The sequence below is a fragment of the Sminthopsis crassicaudata genome, chromosome 1 (assembly GCF_048593235.1).
Source record: "Sminthopsis crassicaudata isolate SCR6 chromosome 1, ASM4859323v1, whole genome shotgun sequence".
Lineage (NCBI taxonomy): Eukaryota > Metazoa > Chordata > Mammalia > Dasyuromorphia > Dasyuridae > Sminthopsis > Sminthopsis crassicaudata.
In genome coordinates, this window is record NC_133617.1 from 70,929,716 (window position 1) to 70,949,657 (window position 19,942).

Genomic DNA, 19,942 nt, shown 5'->3' on the forward strand with positions numbered 1-19,942 from the left:
TGGAGTCAAAAGACCTAATTTTGAATCTTGGCTTACTATTTGTGAGATATTAGGTACTAGAAGACTCAGTTTCCTCCTCTGTAAAGTGAGGGGCTTAAAAGAGATGATTTTAGATGGAGTCCTTCTCTATCCTACCAACTCACAGATTGATGAAATGCTCAAAAGATTACCCTAGTTCTGTGTATTTCAGAAGGGTCTTATGATATAGTGGATGGTGCTAGACCCTATGTCAGGAGATCAATCAGCTGATCACCATTACCTCCTGGTAAAAATGATCTTTAAAAAGGATTTTCTTAATTGTACATGCTTAACCTATATTGGCTTACATGCTGTTTAGGGGAGAAGGGAGGTAGGGAAGGAGGGAGAAAAATTTGGAACACACGATTTTGCAAGGGTGAATGTTGAAAACTATCTTTGCACGTATTTTGAAAAATAAAAAGCTATTTTTAAATGGTCTTCTGTCCCTGCTCTTTTATACTTATCCCATACCTTACCCCAATCAAAACAAAATTGGGATTTTTTTTTTTTGGCTCTTGCTTCCAATTCAAATTGAGAAGTAAAACCCAGCAAATTAGCTACCCATGACAGGTAGCAAAGGTAGGTAGCTCCAAGGACAAAGTATAAAATAGCAGGTAAGCGGGACTTCAGGGTAAGAGGCAACAAGAAAAAAGCTATATTTAGGGTAAAGCCAAGTCTGGTTTTCCTTCCTGAATTTTTCCAGGAAAATCTCACTATAGGAAAAATCAACCAGGTTTCTAGTTTTGAGTCCCTTTTCTGTTACTTATAAGCCATATAAATATGAATAAGTTATTTAATCTGAATCTCAGTTTCCCTATCCATAAAATATGAATAACATTTGCCTTAAGTAGGCAGGTCTTTTAAAAGAAAAGTGCTCTGTAAATGGTAACACACTATATGAATAGAGCTGCTTTTATTTTTATTACCTACCACCCACTGCTGAGATCATCTGTGTCCCCTATGCACCTGTACCCAGTGATCTTTCTATATTGCTACCTTATGATGGGCACCTCCTTGAGATAGCTCCTGTTGCCAACTTCACACAAGGTGGAACTACCTCAGAGGATACATAAAAATGTCATTTCAAGGAGTAGCAAAGTCATTTATCTATTTCTCTTGGGTTTGAGTTGTAAAGAAGGCAGGAAAAATGAGATTCCCACTATAGATGTCCCTGCTTATTTCTCCTTTTACTAGGAACTCTCAAAACAGTAAGAGGCAGACCTGGGGCAAGGACAAAACCTTGGTTTAAGAATATTAGAAACTCAGGGTGGGGGGAGCAAAACCAACAGGTCAGTAGACAGCCACTTTACTATCCCCAAAAGAACCCCCTAAGTCAGGAGAAGAGCAGAATCCTCCTCAGTCTCTAAACAAAACCTGAAAGCAAAGCTCCAACATCTGGAAAGGGAAAGAAAGAAGGCTCTTATGCCAGTGGACCTGCCTAGATCCTGGACAAAGTTTAACTGGAGCCCGAGGTAAAATGGGATATCTGCAAAGTAAGGGGTAGGGAACTATCCAAGCATCCAAGGCAAGGGATGGCATATCCATTATTCAGGACTTTTCATTCCAGTATTTTATATTCCCAAGGCTGCCACTATATGCAGGTTGCAAGACTGGCAGGAGGTAAAAGTGGGGTGGGAAATCATATAGCACAGATTCTGGTCATTGATATGTCTTATATTTTCAGTTTGCTTCTGCCTTTCTAAAGATCAGTTCCCAAGGCAAAGAAGGCTTGATATTTCCTACCTCCTCCTTAAAATCCCCCACTGGAACTTGGGACAGTAGCCTCAGTACTTTTGTACTCAGAAAAGATGGAAAGATTTTGGCCTTGCCCCATAACCTGATCTATCACTTCAGACCCTGTCTTCTTGTTGCAGAAAACTCATATGTCCCGCCCACCAATCAATAGGCTTCTTTTACATCAAGAAAGACTGTTCTTCTTTGCTTGTGAATGAATATTTGGGCAACAAATAGTCATTCTAATACTATACTTTCAAAGTGGGTCTTTACATCACTGTGGTTATTCCTTCCCTATTCAAGCAAACTATATCCTTAAGCTTCATCTAAGAGTTAACTAGTGGCCTAAATGCACTTCAAGGGCCCAACCACGTTTGCCAATGACATAATATTCCTTCAAACTCACCTTTGTACTACCCCAGATAAAATCAGCTCACTTTGGGACATGATATTGCATTAACAGATGAAAAATCAAATTTCTCCTTCCTAAGCCCAAAACAATTCCCTCAGTGACCACCATCTTATAGTTAGAGAGTGTTGGAGTGACTAGTAGAAGAGATAGGGGAGGATAGTGAAGACAATCTAGAGCCCTTCCCAAACTGTCATTGTTCAGGGCTGGGCACAAGCTGCCAAATCATCCAATGTGTTAAGAGAAGAGGGTGATAACTCAGCTCACTGAATGAACAAATGGAGAAGAGTTCTAGTCAGATCAGATAGGAAGGCATAGACACTGCTACTACATTCCACCTCCCAAATACCTTTCTCCTAAAGAAAAAAACAAAGAATATCACTTGTGGCCCAATTTTCCCAATGCACACCTCAGTCCCCCAAATTTCTCTAGATGATATGCCATTCAGCTCAGCCAAAGAACTGAGTTATTTAAATAATTTGAAACAAAAAAATTCTATTTTCATCTATTTTAATTATCTAGAGTTTAAGGGCCTAAATGACTTAATAAACTGCCTTAATTCTCTGCTTTTTTTTTTTTTTAATTTTTATTTTTACTGTGGAAGCTGAGCCTTAGCAGAATCTGCCTTGAGTAGAACACAGTGAGAATTGTGTAATTTGACAGGGCCATTGAGCATCTTAAGTGAGCAGGTCATCACCCCTTTCCCCAAGAAGTCTGACTGCTAATTTAGGGGCCAGAGATGAAACAGTGAAATGGTCTCTTTAAGCTATATAATGGTCTATATAAGCTATATAATATAAATAAGTTATTTAATCTGAGTCTCAGTTTCCCTATCCATAAAATGTGAATAACACTTGCCTTAAGTAGGCAGCTCTTTTAAAAGAAAAGTGCTCTGTAAATGGTAAGACACTATGGTCTCTTGTGACATTCACTTCATCCCAACTCTGCTACATGTTGACGGAAGTCAAGAATGTGGCCTAAAATGTGAGGACTGATTCAGCTGTAAAAATTCAAGTGGAAAGCTGGACAAGGATGGTTCAAGGTATATCTGGTCTAAAATTTCAAGTCTTCCTCTATCCCCATCACTTAATCAGAGGGTTCTTAAGACATCTCCAGGTTAATCTGGGGTCAAGGCTGAGCCGCTAGCTCTGCTAATGAAATGATAAAATTCCAAGTCTACCCTGTCACTTCAAACCAAAAATAAATAAAAAGACTGTCTCAGCAGACATGAGAATGGAGAGCTAACCATTTTTGTTATAGTAGTTTTATCTTTCAAAAAAATAAAAGTCTCCTGATTTGATGGTTCACTCTCTCTTTGCCAGCAACAGTCATATTCACCCAGTGCCAACAAGGCCAGTTATGGACCTAGAGAGGAGTAAGGAGGCAGTGCCCACCGGCAGTGCCCATGGCTACCCTCCTAAGAAAACTGTTCTCTAGACACAAAAAAGCAGATGAAAGAGAAGGTAAAAAAAATCATTCCTTTTTTTCCCCAAATTTCTTTTCCAACATAAACCAACTATACCAATTTCTATTGAATTTCTATAAAACCAAGACTGAAGGTGCCTGAAATTTTATTTATGTATGGATATCCCTCTTGACTCCCCCAATAGACAGAATGTTAACAGCAATTTTTCCTCTTTTTTCTGTTTCTTAAATGAAAAGAGGACACATAAACACACATATATATACACATACACACATACACAAATCCCATGATATAGAAAAGAACGTTTGAAACAGTCCATTAAGTTGAGCTACGTCCTCCTATGATCGCCTGATCAGAGAAGGAAGAACTGAGATGAGAAAGAGAAAGCTAGAATACAGGAAAGGGGAAGGGAAAAAAAAAAAAAAAAACAAGAAAAAGGTTTGGTAGCCCTCTCATTACAAGTTGGTTGGGCATAATGTAAACACACTTCTGCTTTGCTTAATCACAGAGTGCCGGCTCGTTTGGGTTTCAAAGGCGGCAGTAAATTGGGCGTAGCTGAGTGGAGGCTAAAAATTAACCAGCCATCTCTGTTTCAATTTGTAAGAAAACAAAAGCAGAAAGAAATTATAAAAGGGACAGGAGGGGAAAAAATAGAAGAGGAATTAAAGCCCCTAAACCTCAAAAGTAGAGTAAGAAAGGAGAAAGGAGAAAAAAGTACTAAGAAAATTTTCATGGAGCAAAGATCTTTAAAAATAAAAATAAAAAGCTTTTCCAAGGAGGGAGAAAATATTATCTGCCGAAAAGAGTGGGCATGAGAAATATATCATTTTTTAAATTGCCATACCACCACCACTGGGCCACACAAATTGCCCGACTTTTATTTATCTGCCATGCATTAAGTATATCCAGAGTACAGATCTGGCCTGTTTAATATCAAAAAGGCAGAGTAAGAAGTCAGAGCTTTGGACAGATAAAGCAGAGTCTTCCAAATTTGTTTGTTTGTTTTTTTCCTCCCCCCCCCCCCCAGCTTTCTCAGTGAAATCACTACCCAATTCTTCTCTAGCAACCGCTAGGCCTAGCCAAAACAACTCCCTTCTCCATCCTTTCCCAATTCATCTTCAGCCTGAGTATCTCAAGCGGGCTATCTGAGTGTTGGACATATTCTTTCATTTTTATTGATTCACAGAGGGGACAGCTCAGCCTGAGAGCCATAGAGCATCCCAGTTTCATTACCCCGATGACATTGGCACTGCCCAGTCCCATGCCAAAAGCATGTTCAGCACCAAGCTAAGGGGTAGCCCTGTGGTGCCCCAACACCTCATCCATTTCATTTTAAAATAAAACAACAAACTGGATTCTTCCCCATCTCAAACACTCATCAAGCAGGACAAATCCTGGAACATGACAGTCCCAACCAAAGAGCCATGAGCTTATTTGGAACAAGATAGTCCTTCAAACTAGGAAATGTGGTAAGGGTACCTAACAGAATAAAAATAAAGAGGAAAGAAAGAAAAAAAGCGAGAAAAGAAAAAGTGAACCGGAGAACAGCGCAGGCCCCTGCTAGAATGCCCATTGAGGCCTACTGCACTTTGATCTTTTAAAAAATACTAAAGACAAATAGGAATTTAGTCAAAATCCAAATAAATAAAATTAAATGAAACGGTGTTCAGAATGACCTACCAGGAGTGTGGACAAAGTAAGCCAGGTAAAGATCCAGTTCTTTGATTGTGACTCCAATGTGGTGAGGCTGGACACACAGGCCGGGGTTGGAGCACTGGGGTGACTTGTAGAGCCGCTCCCCATCAGTACTTTCCAGGGGGATCCCCTTAAACAAAATCACCATGACCAGGTCGAGCCGCCACACCTTGTCGGCCTGGCGCAGGCAGTCAATCCGGCGGATCTTGCCCTTCTGGTCAGGGTTGGAGAGGACACAGCAGGGGGCCTTCTTGCCGGTGATGGTCAGCACAAAGTCCTCACGGAACTCGGGCCGGATGTCCTTGCGCAGCTTGGCCAGGAGCCGGGACGCCCACTTCTGCTTGATCTCGGGCTTCTCCCCCAGCAGCTCATCCTTCACTGCCCGCTCCTCGTCCTTCGACATGCGCTTCTCATGTTTCTTGAAGTACTTGCGCTTCCGCGCCTGCAGATTGAACCAGGTGTAGGAGAAGGCACGGACATGAGGCAGCAAGGCCTCGATGAACGGGTGGAATTCATCCTGCAGGCGGCAAGACGGGAGCATGCGGGGCGAGGCGGGGAGCCGGCAGGAAGGGAGGGAGGGGAAGATGGGGAGGAAAAAAAAGAGGAGGAAAAGAGAACAAAAAGTGTTAGAAGAGGGATGCTACGAGCAAATAGACTCCCTCCTCCCCCCAATTTTTTTTTCTTCTAGTCACCCTAGGAAACTAGGGTTAGCCAGCTTAGCCAGGCACTTGCTCCCATCTCACTCCCAGCAACCAAAGGAGAGAGAGCCACTAAGTGCCTATACACACACCTATTCTCTCTCTCTCTCTCTCTCTCTCTCTCTCTCTCTCTCTCTCTCTCTCTCTCTCTCTCTCTCTCTCTCTCTCTCTCTCTCTCTCACACACACACACACACACACACACACACTCACACACACACCCCAGACACACACCCATATACAATATCTCCGTTCACACACACAAGCAGCTGATATCCCCATTGCGCTCTGTTGCGCCCATGCAATATCCATGTTATATTGCAGGGAAGATTTCTGTATTATCTCATGGAGGTACAGTATCTATACACATATGTCTGCACACTCATGCACAAGGACTCATGCATGCAGAAACCCCCATGAGCCCAGATACTATTCAATTTTGGCAACCCCCAAAAAAAGAAAATGACACCCACAAGAGGCGAAAGAGATTTGGATCCCCACCCCCAGGTGCTTTTTCATTTTCTTCCTTCCAAATCAGTTTCAACATCTATCCTAGAATTTCTATTAATTAAACATAAATCTTAACTATGTAAGCATGATATTAATAACATCAATAATAATGTTAATCATAGTAATAATAAACGAGACATTTATTATTCAGATAAACAAACAAGGTGGCTCGCCTTGGTCACATCAGGGTTAAAGCTACTAGGTCCTTTTCCACCCCCTTCGCTATCTTCCCACTGACCCCTTTACTCTCTTTTTTCCACTCAGGTAGGTGTAAAGGGGGCTAAGATTTCTTTTTTGTTTGTTTGTTTGGGGGTTAAATAATATTTGACTCCTGTTTGCTAAATACAAAATCTGGAAAAAAATAAATAATTACCATTCCTCCGAAGCATCCCGGCAAAGCCCAACACCAGATTCTGAAATTCTGGACTCAACAGAGTTGTGAGTTGGGGGTGGGGGTGGGGGGTGTGGAAAGGAGGGAGTGGGAGGAGGAGGAGAAAGGATAGGATGAAGGTAAAATTTTTTAAAAAAGAAGGGGGTGTTATTGGTTTTCTACAGAAGGGGGGCAGGGCTTGGTTGGATTCTCAGATTCCCCCCCCATTTCCCCCTTAACCCTTCATGCACATGGGGGGGGGAAGAATTATTCCCCCCCCTTTGGAAAGAAGAGAAAGGAAAGAAAGAAAGGTCAGAGATGGGAGGCAGTGAGAAAGCCCGTTGCCACACACGCCAGGTAAACAAAAGCCAACAATTTTTTTTTCAATTTCCCCTCCTGTGCATCCCTCCAATTAAAAAAAAAAAGATATATGCTGAAAGAAAAACCCAAATCCAGCTCCCCACCCCTATCCCTACCCCCACCCCCCCCCACACACACACCCCCCGCCAAAAACCCAGGAGAGAAAAAGCAGCAGCTGAAGAAAAAGGCTTTCGGCTTTGGCAACGGCACAGGGATGTAAACTTAGATCTGCCTCTCTCTCCGCCTGTTTGGAGGAAAAGGGGGAGATCGCAGATTCCCGGGGAAAAGGACGAGTTCTGACCGGCTGCAGACCGTCGTTGGCAGAGGCGCGTGAGAGAGAGAGAGAGAGAGAGAGAGAGAGAGAGAGAGAGAGAGAGAGAGAGAGAGAGAGAGAGAGAGAGAGAGAGAGAGAGTGTGCTGTGGGTTTTTTTTTTTTTTTTTTTTGCTTCTTTTCTCTCTCAAACTCCCTCTCTCTCCTTTCATGCTCAATCCCCATCCATTTGCTTGTGCCAAAGCCAGAAAAAAAAAAAGGGGGGGGGGGAAGAGAGAGAAAGAGAGAGAGAAGGATCCACCTATTTGGCAAAGAGACATCTACTGAACAGCCAATGGCTGCATCAAAGGGGAGGAGGGAAAGGAGGAGAGCCTGGGAGGGTGGGGAGGGACCGGGCGGTTAGAGACCAAAAACAATTTGCCAAATCGACAAGTTCATATCTAATGAACAAGCAAAGTCCAGCAGTTATGAATTTTTTATTCCGTGCTCCCACTCTGGTAGATTTGGCAGCAACGACACAGCAAATTTAAGTGGGGGGGGGGAGGCAAGAGGCGGCTGCGGAAATTATATTTTTTAGCCAGAAAAATAAATAAATAAAGGAATGCATATAACCGGGAGCCCCAGAAGGCCTTGGAGAAAGCAGCTGCGCCTTCTTTCTGTATTTTGGTTTCAGTCTCTCTCCCATACATGCACGAGCTCTTTTTCTGTCTCTTGCTTCCTTTTTTTTTTTTTTTTTTTTTTTTTTTTTTTTTAATTTAGGGAGGAAACAGAGAAAAGTAGACGTTATCATCTCAGCTATACAGGTTTGCAGTTCTACTAGAAGGAGGAGAAAAAGATAAAAGAAGAGACAGAGAGAGAGAGAGCAAGAGAAAGGATATGTGTAAACAATTCCTCCTAGTCTCTTAACTAGAAAAGTCAGCTGGTTACTCCAACTAGAAATCTTACTCCCGAATCCCTAGGTTTGAGAAAGAAGGAAGGAAGGAAGGAAGGAAGGAAGGAAGGAAGGAAGGAAGGAAGGAAGGAAGGAAGGAAGGAAGGAAGGAAGGAAGGAAGGAAGGAAGGAAGGAAGGAAGAAAAGGGGTAAAGATCAAAGAAAAAAAAAAACTAAATCCATTTTTTTCCTTTTTCCCAGTCTCTATCAATATACATTTCTCTATCATTCAAGTTTCCCTTAAATTCTCTGAAAAATGTTCATACAGTTTAGCTTGCTACATTGCAACAATGTATTTATTACCAGCTGATAGCCCCCATCCCAGTCCTACAGGAATAAGCACTGTAACCATGCTAGCAAACCGTCAGAAATGATAGCAACAGATTCACACCCAATTTCAGAAGTTATTTCCTGTCTTTTGTCTACTGCTCTTCTTTCTCAGACTTTATATTCTATTCTCATTCATATTCTTTTCCTCTTCCACTTCTTTTTAAAAGTAATTTTCTTTTTTGAAAAACCCTCTTTTCTTGGCAAACTCCTACCCCACCAAATTTACTCAGTCTGAGCTGAGAAGTCTGACTTATACAGCACAAGGCATCCATGGCAAGAGAGCAAACAACAACAACAAATTAAATGAAAGGGAGTGAGAGAAAGAAGAAGGGGGGGGAGGAGGGGGGAATGGTAAGGAAGGCAAGGGCTTTGATCCAGAAGATCTGGATAAATAAAAATAAGTGGGATAAGGAGAAGAAAGCAGTGCTTAACCCTGAGAGAATTCTTGGTGGTTATTCCTGATGGTGAATAGTTCTTACTCCAGATCCACACGACAGGGCCAATACTTGAATACTGTGAAAAGAGGAAGGGACCTAAGGAACAGGGAATCTGTCTGAGAAAAGAGATTTTGGAAGTTTCATATTTCTTCCTAACTATTCCCTCCAAAGGAAATCTATGGAGAAGCCACTGCATTAGGACCTAAGAAGCAGATGAAGTTAGAGAAGGCAGAAGAAGAAGAAGGAGAAGAAGAAGAAGAAGGAAGAAGAAGAAGAAGATATGAGAGAGAAAAAGAGAGAGAAAACAAATGGACCAATAGAGACAGATGTTCTTGTCTTAGATCTAATCTATCCGTGGGGGGGGGGGTATCTGAAATATCTCACATTGTTTCTTTATTTTCAGTAAAAGAGTCTAATGAGTTGTAGTCTTATACAGATAATATATAGTCAACAATCTACAATGGAGCAAAAAGACTGGAGGTAACCTGTTCTTTTCCACAAATAGCACACATAAATACATACATATACATACATACATACATATATATATTCAGGACTAAGGAGAGGAGAATGGTTTATGTAGGCATTTATGGCTACTTTTCAAGAATTTGATTATGTCAGATAAATAACTGGCTAATATTGTACCTTAGCCAAAGTGTGGGGGGGGGGGGTAAAAGGGAATGTCTGATGTAAACCAAAACAACAAGAACAATTTTCCCCCTTGAGATATTTAAGATATAAATAGTTTACAGCAAAGTCAATGAGGGAAAATATCTTCATGCTCTCAAACATGCATGTATAAAGTATACATTTCTAGTAATCCAGTTTAAACTTAACATTAATTGCTACCCACAAATATATTCAGCTTTAGACAGTTGTTAAGCATTAGCTGCAGCATCTCTCTGTTTTTATGCAAGCACACAATTCAATGGTGTCACTGAGAAAAGGGAGGTAAAAGTTCTAAGATAAGTAACCTAGAAATCATCAGGTAGATAGAGAGTCATAGCTAGGCATTTATTTATAGGCAGTGAGAGACCTATGCTTCTAGGGTGGGCCCAGGCAGATGGATAAAAAGGTTGACTCCGAGTTGGAAAGAACTAATACCAAAAGTTGATTGTGTCTCTAACAACACACACACACACACACACACACACACACACACACACACACACACACACACCACACACATTCAAATCTCAGAAAGATCTAACAGTTATACACCCTTCTCAAGTCAAGGAACCTGAAGAGAGAACAAGAGTCAATTGCTGATTTGCCCAGTGGTCAGTTTCCAATGCCTTCAAAGGTGGGCAGAAGAGGGTTAATAGGAATGGGGGCAACACCCCAAGTTCCCAGTCTACTTTAGTTATCTAATCTCGCCCCTTTCCATCAAGAAGAAGCTAAAGGCTAAGTTCCTTAGGAACACAAAATGAGAAAGATATTTCTGGAAGACAGTTGGGTATACCCCAAATACCAAAAGAGGAAATAAAAGTCATTTTGCCCAACAAATCAGAAGAAATTAAGTCAATCAAACCTCAAGCAGTACTCTCTGCCCTCCTGTCACCCAGATCCACCTGTGTTCCATTTGTGGCAGACAGTAGCTCTGGGAACACGCCCCTCAGCAGCCCCAGACAAAAGGGGACTGTCCCCCTTTTGTTAACAGAGTGAAAGCTCCTGTTAGAAAACTACCTGTGCCCTGTATCTACTTCTTTTCCTCCTTTCCTCCCTCCTTTCGTTCATTAGAGAGTTTAGGTAGCTCTATACTAGGCAGACGAGGGCCAAGATATAAAAGCTTTTCAACCGTTAAAGGTTTCTCTACATTTGAGTTACCCAGAAAGTGCACGGGTTTAGGAGATAAGAGAAAATAAAAGACAGGTAAATAGCTGGAAATAGAAAAGACAGAGGAGAGGAAAGGAGGCAGAAAAAGTAAGAGAAAAGACAGCAAAAGTTTTTAAAAAAAAGACTAGTGAGGAAAAATGAGCATATTAAAGAGACAAAAATAAATAAGACAAAAAGTAATGTCAAAATAAAAAATGACATCAACAAAAATGATAGAAAAAGGGAGAAGGTATTTCTCTTATTTAAAAAAAATTTTTTTTTCAAAAGTCAAAGTACTTTTAGAATTTACTTGGGTTTTTATGTTCTGGAATAGCTTATTTGTGTTATGGAGAAATCCTTATTGCTACTGTACAGAATCTGAGAAAACAGCAACAGTTTGTTCTGAAATATAAAAAGTATATATGCTGGTTTCAGTGGGCACTAAAAATAAAGGGACACAGGGGGGGGAAACAGGGAAGAGGGAGAAAAGAAGAAAGAAAGAAAAATGGGTAATCAAGAAAAGAACAAAAAAAAGTTCTAGAAATATATACCCCAAAGAGGGATGTTGTGAGATTAGCAAAAAGAAAAGAGGAGGGGTTAAGGCAGAGATGAAAGTAAAGAAGAGTAAAACATAGACAAGCTAGAGAAAGGCTTATTAAAGGTGTGAGAGAGATGGAATCATCAGTTAAGAAAAAAGAAAAATAGCTATTTCTATGTTGTTTTTTAAAATAGGCTATTCTAGAAAATAAAATGTGTTCTTCAGAGGCCCAGGGACTTATCTGAAAGAAAACTGAAGGAATATTTCCACTATTTTGTAAGCAGTCATAATTCTCTAAGCCAATAAAAACATTGTCTTAGTCCTCTCACGTTGCCCATAGTTTTGTGACCATAAATGATTTGGTGGTCATAAGAACCATGACCCACCATTGGGAAATTAATTTTCCTTTAAAAAAAAAAAAAAAAAAGAACCTATTTGCACATAGCCTGATTTCTTTAAGGCCCAGCTTTAATTCCTCCAGACCTTGGCAGTCTAGCGGGCCCAGGATAATTTAATTTGCATAGTTATAGTAGAGTTAGTGTAAATAATCCACAAGCCTGGATAGAAAGCACCAGATATACTAGTTAGCACAAATAATCCACTTTATTTTATTAGCAGCCTGTTGGAAAAGGGCAAAGAAGAAGGGAGGTAAAAAATGTAGCCTTAGTTAATTCTTCCCCTTCCTGTGGTTTTACAATTCAATCCAGCACCTGTAGTTGTCCAACGGGATTCAACCTCTCCCTATAGTCTTGGTCAGCACTTTTAGCTTCCTCCTCCCCCAGTTTTACCATCAATCTCCCCCCAAATATCTGCCTGAAGAATGAGCGATCAATCAATGGAGAAGCATCCATACTATGTAGGGAGCCTCGAAATGGGGCAGGAGGGGATCAAGGCAAAGACCAGGATCATGGAATAAAAGGAAAAGAAGGAAGATCAAGAAGCATACTGTTGCCGATGCTTGCCCAGAGGAGGAAAGTCCTAAATAGCCAAAGCAAACCTAATAAGATAGTTACCTGGAAATCAAACAAAAGGTGATATTGCTTGAATGATCAAGTAATTTGGTCAAAGCGGGTTTGGGTTCCGAATTAGTATGATAATTGCCTAAGACTTCCACTTTGCTTTGTTCATCAACATCATATCGGTGAGTTCTTATCTTCAACATTTTGCACTGGAAGCAAGTAGCATTTTTTATTTCTGAATATTTTCTCCATCCCTACTCCATGCCTATTTCCCTTCGCCGGCATTCACCCAACCAGTAATAGGTGCAAGACAGAGCAAAAATAAGAAACAGGAGGCCCAACTGCATATACCTTTGAAAACTGGAGGGCTTCCCCCTCCTTTTTTCCCCCCTCTTTTCTTTCTTTTCTTTTTTTTAAATTTTGTTTTTCCAGACTACATGCTGGGTTTCTTTGGACTGGGTTTTGGCCAGGCAGTCAGCCTCCTACCTTCCCTCCCTTTTCTCTGGCTTCCAAGCATCTCCCACTCCTCTAAGCACATGCTCCCCCCACCTTTGGCACTGAGCTAAATGAAGGAGGGGGAAGAGTTTGGGGGAGAAAGGATTTGGGGAAATAAGCAATCCAAGCTCTTCCCTCTTGTGAAAATAGAAATTATTTTCCCCTCGAGTTCCACATCTATAGTGAAACAAACAAAAAAAAAATTAGTAAGTTTTTTAAACTTTTTATAAAAGTGCATCAAAAAACACAGTTCTACCTAATCCTGTCTTCAAATAGCAATGTCTCACCAAACAAGGGCAATAAGAAATTCTCTAGCAAAAAAAAAACAAAAAAAAAACAAACCTCTGCTTCAGACCATTGAGCATTTTGTATTATCTACATATTGGGCCTCCTCTACAGAGGATTATGTATTAATTCACATATGTACAGCCAAATATACTAGAATTTTATAGGATAATAAGGAATATGGATCTTTTTGGTATTAGACCCTATTCTGTCTGAAAGTATAAATTCATCTGGAGGTATGAGTCTATCTAGTTTGCTAGTCGAAGATGGCAATTAGCTCAGGTGGTTTAAATGAATAATCCCTAAACCAAAGTATTCTCCCAAACCCAACACGTTAATAAAGAAAGAAAATTCCAAGTTTGGCAGGATAGGGAAAGTGGGGATAAGATCTGTTCATAGCCAGGTTTTCTGGTAAGACTGGCTTATGTGTCTAGGCCTGTGTCTAAGGGAATTTAAAAGGGGAGAGAAGGGCCAGGAAAGCCCAGAACAGGTAACTCAGAAGTCTCAATATGCCCCACAGCCAGCAACCCCCCAATCCCTGAAAAAAGGATATGCAATTCTCTTGGGGGGGGGATTTTTTTTTTTCTTTCTAAACTCAGTCACTTCGGACTGCTGGTTTTCTCTGGAGCTCCGCAGCCATAGGCACTGCAGCTAAATTCCAGAGGCGAACTCTCTCAGTCTAACCCATTCCTTCTGCTCCGGAGCAGTTCCATTCTCTATACTAGCTCTGCTCGCTACTTAGGAAGTTGGAGAAGGTGGGCACCAAGGGCTTGGAGGAGCCAGAGAAACATTCTGTTTAGGAGAATTTAAAATCTAACTTGTGGAGTTTTCTAGTTTTGGACCTGCGCGCACAGACACACACACGCGCGCGCGCGTGCACACACACACACACACACACACACACACACACACACACACACACACACACACACAATCTCCCTACCCTTCTCGCCTTCGGGAGCAGCTTTCTGCAGGTTGCCCCGGCAACAGGAGGTGCCCACAGTCTCCGGCAGAGAGAGGGGGGTCCCAGGATTTCACTATGGTCTCGAGAAAAGTCGGGGCAACACTACTGTGGGGTGCGGTTTTCTTAGGTCTACTCCGGACCTAAATGAGTTTAGGTAGAGAAGAATAATTCCCTCCTCACCTTAAAAAATGTTTTTCTTACTAAACGATTACTAAAATAAATAAATAAATGCTTTGATATTATTATTGCCAAAGCATCAGGATAATACCTATTCGCATAATATCAGGAGCCAGTGAATAGGAGCAAAACCGTAAGTGCTGCATTTAACTACACCAGCAATGTGTTTAGTTAGTCTGACAGACATTGCAGGCTGAGCTTTTCCCTCTCTCTCTTGATCTCTTTCCCTTTCCCCCCCCCCCACTCCCTTTCTCCTCCTCCGAGTTCTCCTGCTCTAACACAAACTGTTTGCACGGGAAGTTTCCCTCTATGACCCGATTCAACACACACAAGAGAAAACTGTGTGACAGACTCAACGTCCTAACGAACTGGAGTTAATTAATGCTAAGAAAGAAAAGAGGCTCTCAGGCTGTTGAATCATGGTTCACTAGCCCTTTCAGTTTGCTGTGGGTAGAGGGGGAAAAAAAGGCTTTTTGGTTCAAATATTTTTGGGGGGCGAATAGAAAACAAAAACATTGGGGAAGGGCCGGAAAGGAGAAAATGGTCAATACCTGCCTTGAAGAGTAGGCAACATGAAGTCAGGAAAGTAATAGATAAGAAAGGAGGGTTTTTCTATACTTGAATGATTACTGAAAGAGCAGAAAGAAAATTACATGGGAATGTAGGGAAAGGATTTATCAAAATAGTTATTTTAAAAATCAAACCAGTTTGGTTTTTTTAATCGATCTGATTTGAATAGAGCTGGAAAATATTTAAGTTGTGTGTAAAACTGACTCAGAAATGGCAAGATGACAAAAAATTTAAGTTGGGGGGGGAAGGCAGTATTTGGGAGGGTCAAGGAGAACAGCTGTAATTTTGTTTTCCAGATGTTGATAACAAAATATTATTGGCAAAGAAAGAGCTTCCTCTTCAGCACTTTTACTCTTTGGTCTCAAGTTCTAATTGTAAAGATAGATAAATAGGCAGACAGACAGACAATCATGGTCACATATTTCAAAATGAGACTCCAAAATCCTTGCAACCAAGTCAGATCAGTCCATAAGCATTGTCATAGCCCCAGGATTTTTACAGTCCTGGAGCATTCTTCCCTGGGAGACCAGAGCCATGCAGCTGGTGCCCCTGGAGAAGGCAAAGGCAAGCTAAAATGGCACGCTTTTATTAAAATCTTTATCCAGATCTGACTTGTTTTAGGCCAAGCCTTATATCTCTCAGAGTTTGTCCCAGCTCCAAATATTTACAATGTTCCCCTTACCTCCCCCCCCCAAAAATGGCTTAGAAATATCCACATGCAGGCAGTAGCACTATTGCTATGGATTTTCAGGCTTACAAAGTATATAATATATATTTACCTGGAGAATATATTATACAGGACTCTAGTTTTCTGTGATAAGAACCAAATGTTTAGTTACAAACCTCAAAGAAAAGTACTGCTGAGGGAACTTAATGTTAATCTAATATCTACCCAGTGAAACCACAGTGTAACCTCCTGCTTGAGAGTGTATATTGACTTGACTGTGTGTATATTGGGTTGATAATGTCTGCCGAACTGAAAGCAAAGTTAAAGAAAGCAGAAGTATACTCCCTAGCCCTGCTTTCTGATGGTGTACAGCTCTGGCTATATTTTGGGTCAACTGGAAAAGCGAATTCAAAAGGGGGTCCATATTCCTTCATATTTGAAAAAAAAAAAAAAAAACACCAAGCTGGTACATGTCTGTGCCAGTTCCTCCCTTCCTGGCCTGAGGTAGGAAGGAAGAGAGGGTAGTAGATAATAAGGGTCCCAGGAATGGGAGGGAGCATGAGGAGGTGGATCTAAGGTGGGGTTCAAGGGCCTTTTGAATTGGCTTCCAAAATGGAGAAAGAGCAGATCCTGGCTGCCCGATCTATGCCAGGCACCTACTCACTCAACCTCACCTCTCACTTTCACTAGCACTAGTTTGACTTTATAATTTTGGAATTTTTTTTAAAGGAAAGAGAAAGCACCCAAGAACACCTCCAAAACATTTCTCCATTTAAGAAAAAAATATATTATATATAGCACTTATTTAAAGAACAAATGTAAGGAATTGCGGGGGAAGGAGGGACAGAGGACGGGAGACTAAATAACTAGGGGGAAAAGGAAGCAGGTTTAATTAAAAACGCCTGAGATAGATAGATAGATAGATAGATAGATAGATAGATAGATAGATAGATAGACAGACAGACAGACACGTGTTCCCACTGGAAAGCAGATATCTTTGAATAGTACCAGCCCGCAAGGTCTTTGGGTATTGTCCCCTGCGGAAGATTTCTCTCTTCACTTTTTTTTCTGTTCTTTTTTAGAGAAGAGGAAAGGTCCTCAAGAGTCTCTATTTTGCTTTTTCCACGCAAATCCATAGGCTACGCTAGCAGTTACGACCCCTCTCTTAGTCCCACTTCCCACTCAGTGCAAGGCACAAGTCCTTACCCTTAGCCCTGCCTTTGGGAACCTTCCCCAGAGCCCGAAAGGAACCCCCACCCCTTTGACTTTCCTCCTATTCCCCAATTCTTTCTCAGGGCCAGGTATATTATCTGTCTCTTCCTTCCGTTCCTCTTCTGCCCTCAGACCATCTTCACTACCCTAAATCTCCCACTCCCACCATGCGGGCTAACAGAGACTGTCCCGGGTGAGGCTGCTTCTGGGATTTGCCGTAGGTGGAGTGGGGAACTGAACACCAAGGACCTTAGGCGACCAAGCTTGACCCTCCCTAAATGTCTGTGACAGCCTCATTTTCGGTTTTAATTTGCAATGTGGCTTTTTCTTTTCTTATGGGGGGGGGGGGGAGGAAAGGTTTTCAAAAGAAATGGAGGTTTGGGACTTGTTTTTTTTAAAAGACAACACGAGCTCTAAGGAACCCGAGCCGGGAAGCCATTAAAAAAGAAAGCTTGATTTTTTCCCCCGGGGGTAGGGACTGGCAGGAGAGGCGGTGGGGGTCTACGTTCAACAACCGCCCCTCCCCACTCCCTACTCCGAGTGCCGCCTGGAAAACGAGCCCTCGCCTGGCACAGAGTATAGGAACCCGGCTCTTTCTTTCTCTTCTTTCTTTCCTCTTTCTTTCTTTCATCGCTCTATTCGGTCTCCACTGCAAAACAGCCAGTGGGTCAGGGCCCTCGGGGGTGGGAGGGAAGGGGTGAGTGTTGTCTCTGAGAGAAGAAAAAAAGACTCCAACTCGGGCGAAGAACCGCCGCAAGTTTCCTGGCGTTTGCCAGTTTAGGGATTTGCGAATCAGACCGGAGCGAAGGGAAAGAAGGAAAGAGAAAAGCTCCTATTAAACCACACAGCCCTGCCGAAAAGCTCGGTTTCCAATCTCAAATAAGACAATGCGGAGCGGAGAGGGGACGAGTTATTTCTAGTTCTTTAATTATTCCGACGTTTAGCTTTTACTGAAACACCACACACATCCGCCAATTCAATCCCTAAAACACTAGCATTTTCCCCGATCGAGGCTTTGCAAAGGCAAACCCTGGCTCCAGGCTTCAGAGGTCGTGTGAAATTCCTCTCCCAAATGAGGCATTTTTTATTAAGATAATAACAATTCTTTCCATTTCTCTATTGCATTTTCAAACCCTCCAGAGCTTCCAAACACTTTCCTACGGTATCCGCGCGGCACTTTCACCGCGGAGTCTGACAACGCGGAGCCTCAGTTAAGAGGAAAGGGTTTTACAATTCCAAGACGCTTTGTAAATAAGAAAGATTTCTCCTTTTATTTAAAAAGAGAGAAAGAAAACATTTATTTCCATAATTTAACCTCTTTCTACCTCAATTGTTAATTAAAAAAAAAATTGGGGAAGTTTTTTGGTGATTTTTTTTTTAATAGGAAAAAAAAAGGACAAACTAAAAGGAGCCAAAAGCTGCCAAAAAGCTCCGGGCTTAGGCTTTGCTGAGCTAGGCTGATCCGCCTCTGGGATCTTGGGGCCAAGTGTGCGGTAGGCCAATAACCTTGCTCCTGGCCCCTGAGCTCACTGAACCGGGTTGAGCTCGCTGTCTGCACAGCGATGGAAGAGTCCTCAGCGTTTAAGAGAAACGGGCGAATACCGCCTTCGAAGTGGAGATGTGGATATTCGGTGGTTAAGAATTGGGGTGTCTCTGCCTGCCTTCCAGGTGCTGGGATTACCACCTGTGAGCTGATCTAGGCAGAATCCAGGACTAGCAGGAGGCTTGTCCAAGCGCTGGGCCGCACCTTGGGGGTTGAAGCTCGTGGGGGAAGCTTCTTGCAGTTGGCCACTTCGCCTATTCCCCAACAGGTATCTCCTCTCTGTGGCTGTTCAAAATTGCTTTTTTTTTTCTTTTTTCTTTTCTTTTCTTTTCTTTCTTTCTTTTTTTTTTTCTTTCTTTCTTTTTTTTTTTTTTTTTTTCCTAATAGTCAAACAGCCTTTGGCCGACGAATCGGTCTGAGTTTGCTAATCAAAGGAAGGACGATTCTCCACTTTCCCCGATTTACCAGGAATCCGGATCTTAAGTAGAGATAGGGAGAATCGAGAGAAGGGCAAGAGATTCCTGGATTCCTTGGCACTGCCCGAGACACAGTGAAAACATCTGCACCAAAAAGGGGAAGGTTCTTGTAAGTCTCCTCTACAGCCGCGGCCGCCCCCCTCCCGCCCCCCCACCCCGGCGGCCTAAAGCGCAAGAGTGCCAATCTTCCCGTCAGTAAAAAGGAACTTATATTTAGTTCCTTGACTACGACTGGGAATCAGTGGAAAACTAGCTCCAAACTCCCAGATCTTTGGACCCTCAACCAAAGTGGTCAACAATTAATTCAAGTGCCCCCAATGAAATATCGACGCAGCAAAGAAAAAGACTCCAAGGCCTTGCACCTAAGCTACCATATAGCAACAACTTGGTCACCGGGACAGGACAATCCTTCGAGTCTGCGGCGTATCCCTCTCATTCCCCAGTTGCAGAGCTGTCCCTACTTGTCAGATAATTCTGGTTCTGTTATAGAACCCCAGTCAGCAAAGGAAGAATAAGTAGAAACCACCACTAAATTCACAGGGCTTAAGAAGGATTTTTCATCTTCAAAGTATTCAGAAAATATCAACTAATTAACCTCCTCCCAACGTTATCTCTACAATTTTTATTATTCTGGCTTTATTTGCCATGATGAGAAAAGGGAAACTGAGGTAGAGGGTGTCTTTTCCTTAAGAACAGAAGTCTATGATTTAGCCAGGGCTTCTTCCATGGGGAGCCAGACTCAAAGGAAGGGATGATGAAAAGAAAAGAGAGAGAGAGAGAGAGAGAGAGAGAGAGAGAGAGAGAGAGAGAGAGAGAGAGAGAGAGAGAGAGAGAGAGAGAGAGAAAATCAGAAAGATAGAATGAAGGAATAATAGAGAAGGGGGGAAAAAAGGAAGGAGAGGAGGAAAAGCTGGCTGACTCAAAAATCTGGAGTCTGCACTCAAAAAGGCATCTTTTGGACTGTTTTGGGGTTAAAAGCAGCATCCATCCAGGGTGTGTAGGTGAAGGCCAGCCCAGGAGACCCGAAGACTCAGAGCAGAGGCCTTTATGCAC

At 42.0% G+C, this 19,942-nt stretch overlaps 1 protein-coding gene across 2 annotated transcripts in view; it reads right to left on the bottom strand.

The window, feature by feature from the left end:
• Positions 1 to 19,942, bottom strand: part of NFIX (nuclear factor I X) — a 211,710-nt gene that overhangs the window by 184,971 nt on the left and 6,797 nt on the right. The window contains exons 1-2 of one of the 2 annotated variants that reach the window (XM_074287689.1): positions 6,241 to 6,814; positions 5,268 to 5,799 (exon numbers count right to left, since the gene is read on the bottom strand). In XM_074287689.1, coding sequence (XP_074143790.1) covers positions 5,268 to 5,799; positions 6,241 to 6,291 — 583 coding nt within the window. In that variant the 5' untranslated portion in view covers positions 6,292 to 6,814. Of the gene's footprint in view, positions 1 to 5,267; positions 5,800 to 6,240; positions 6,815 to 19,942 lie in introns of those variants that run through there. The other variant, XM_074287764.1, reaches the window with a different exon arrangement.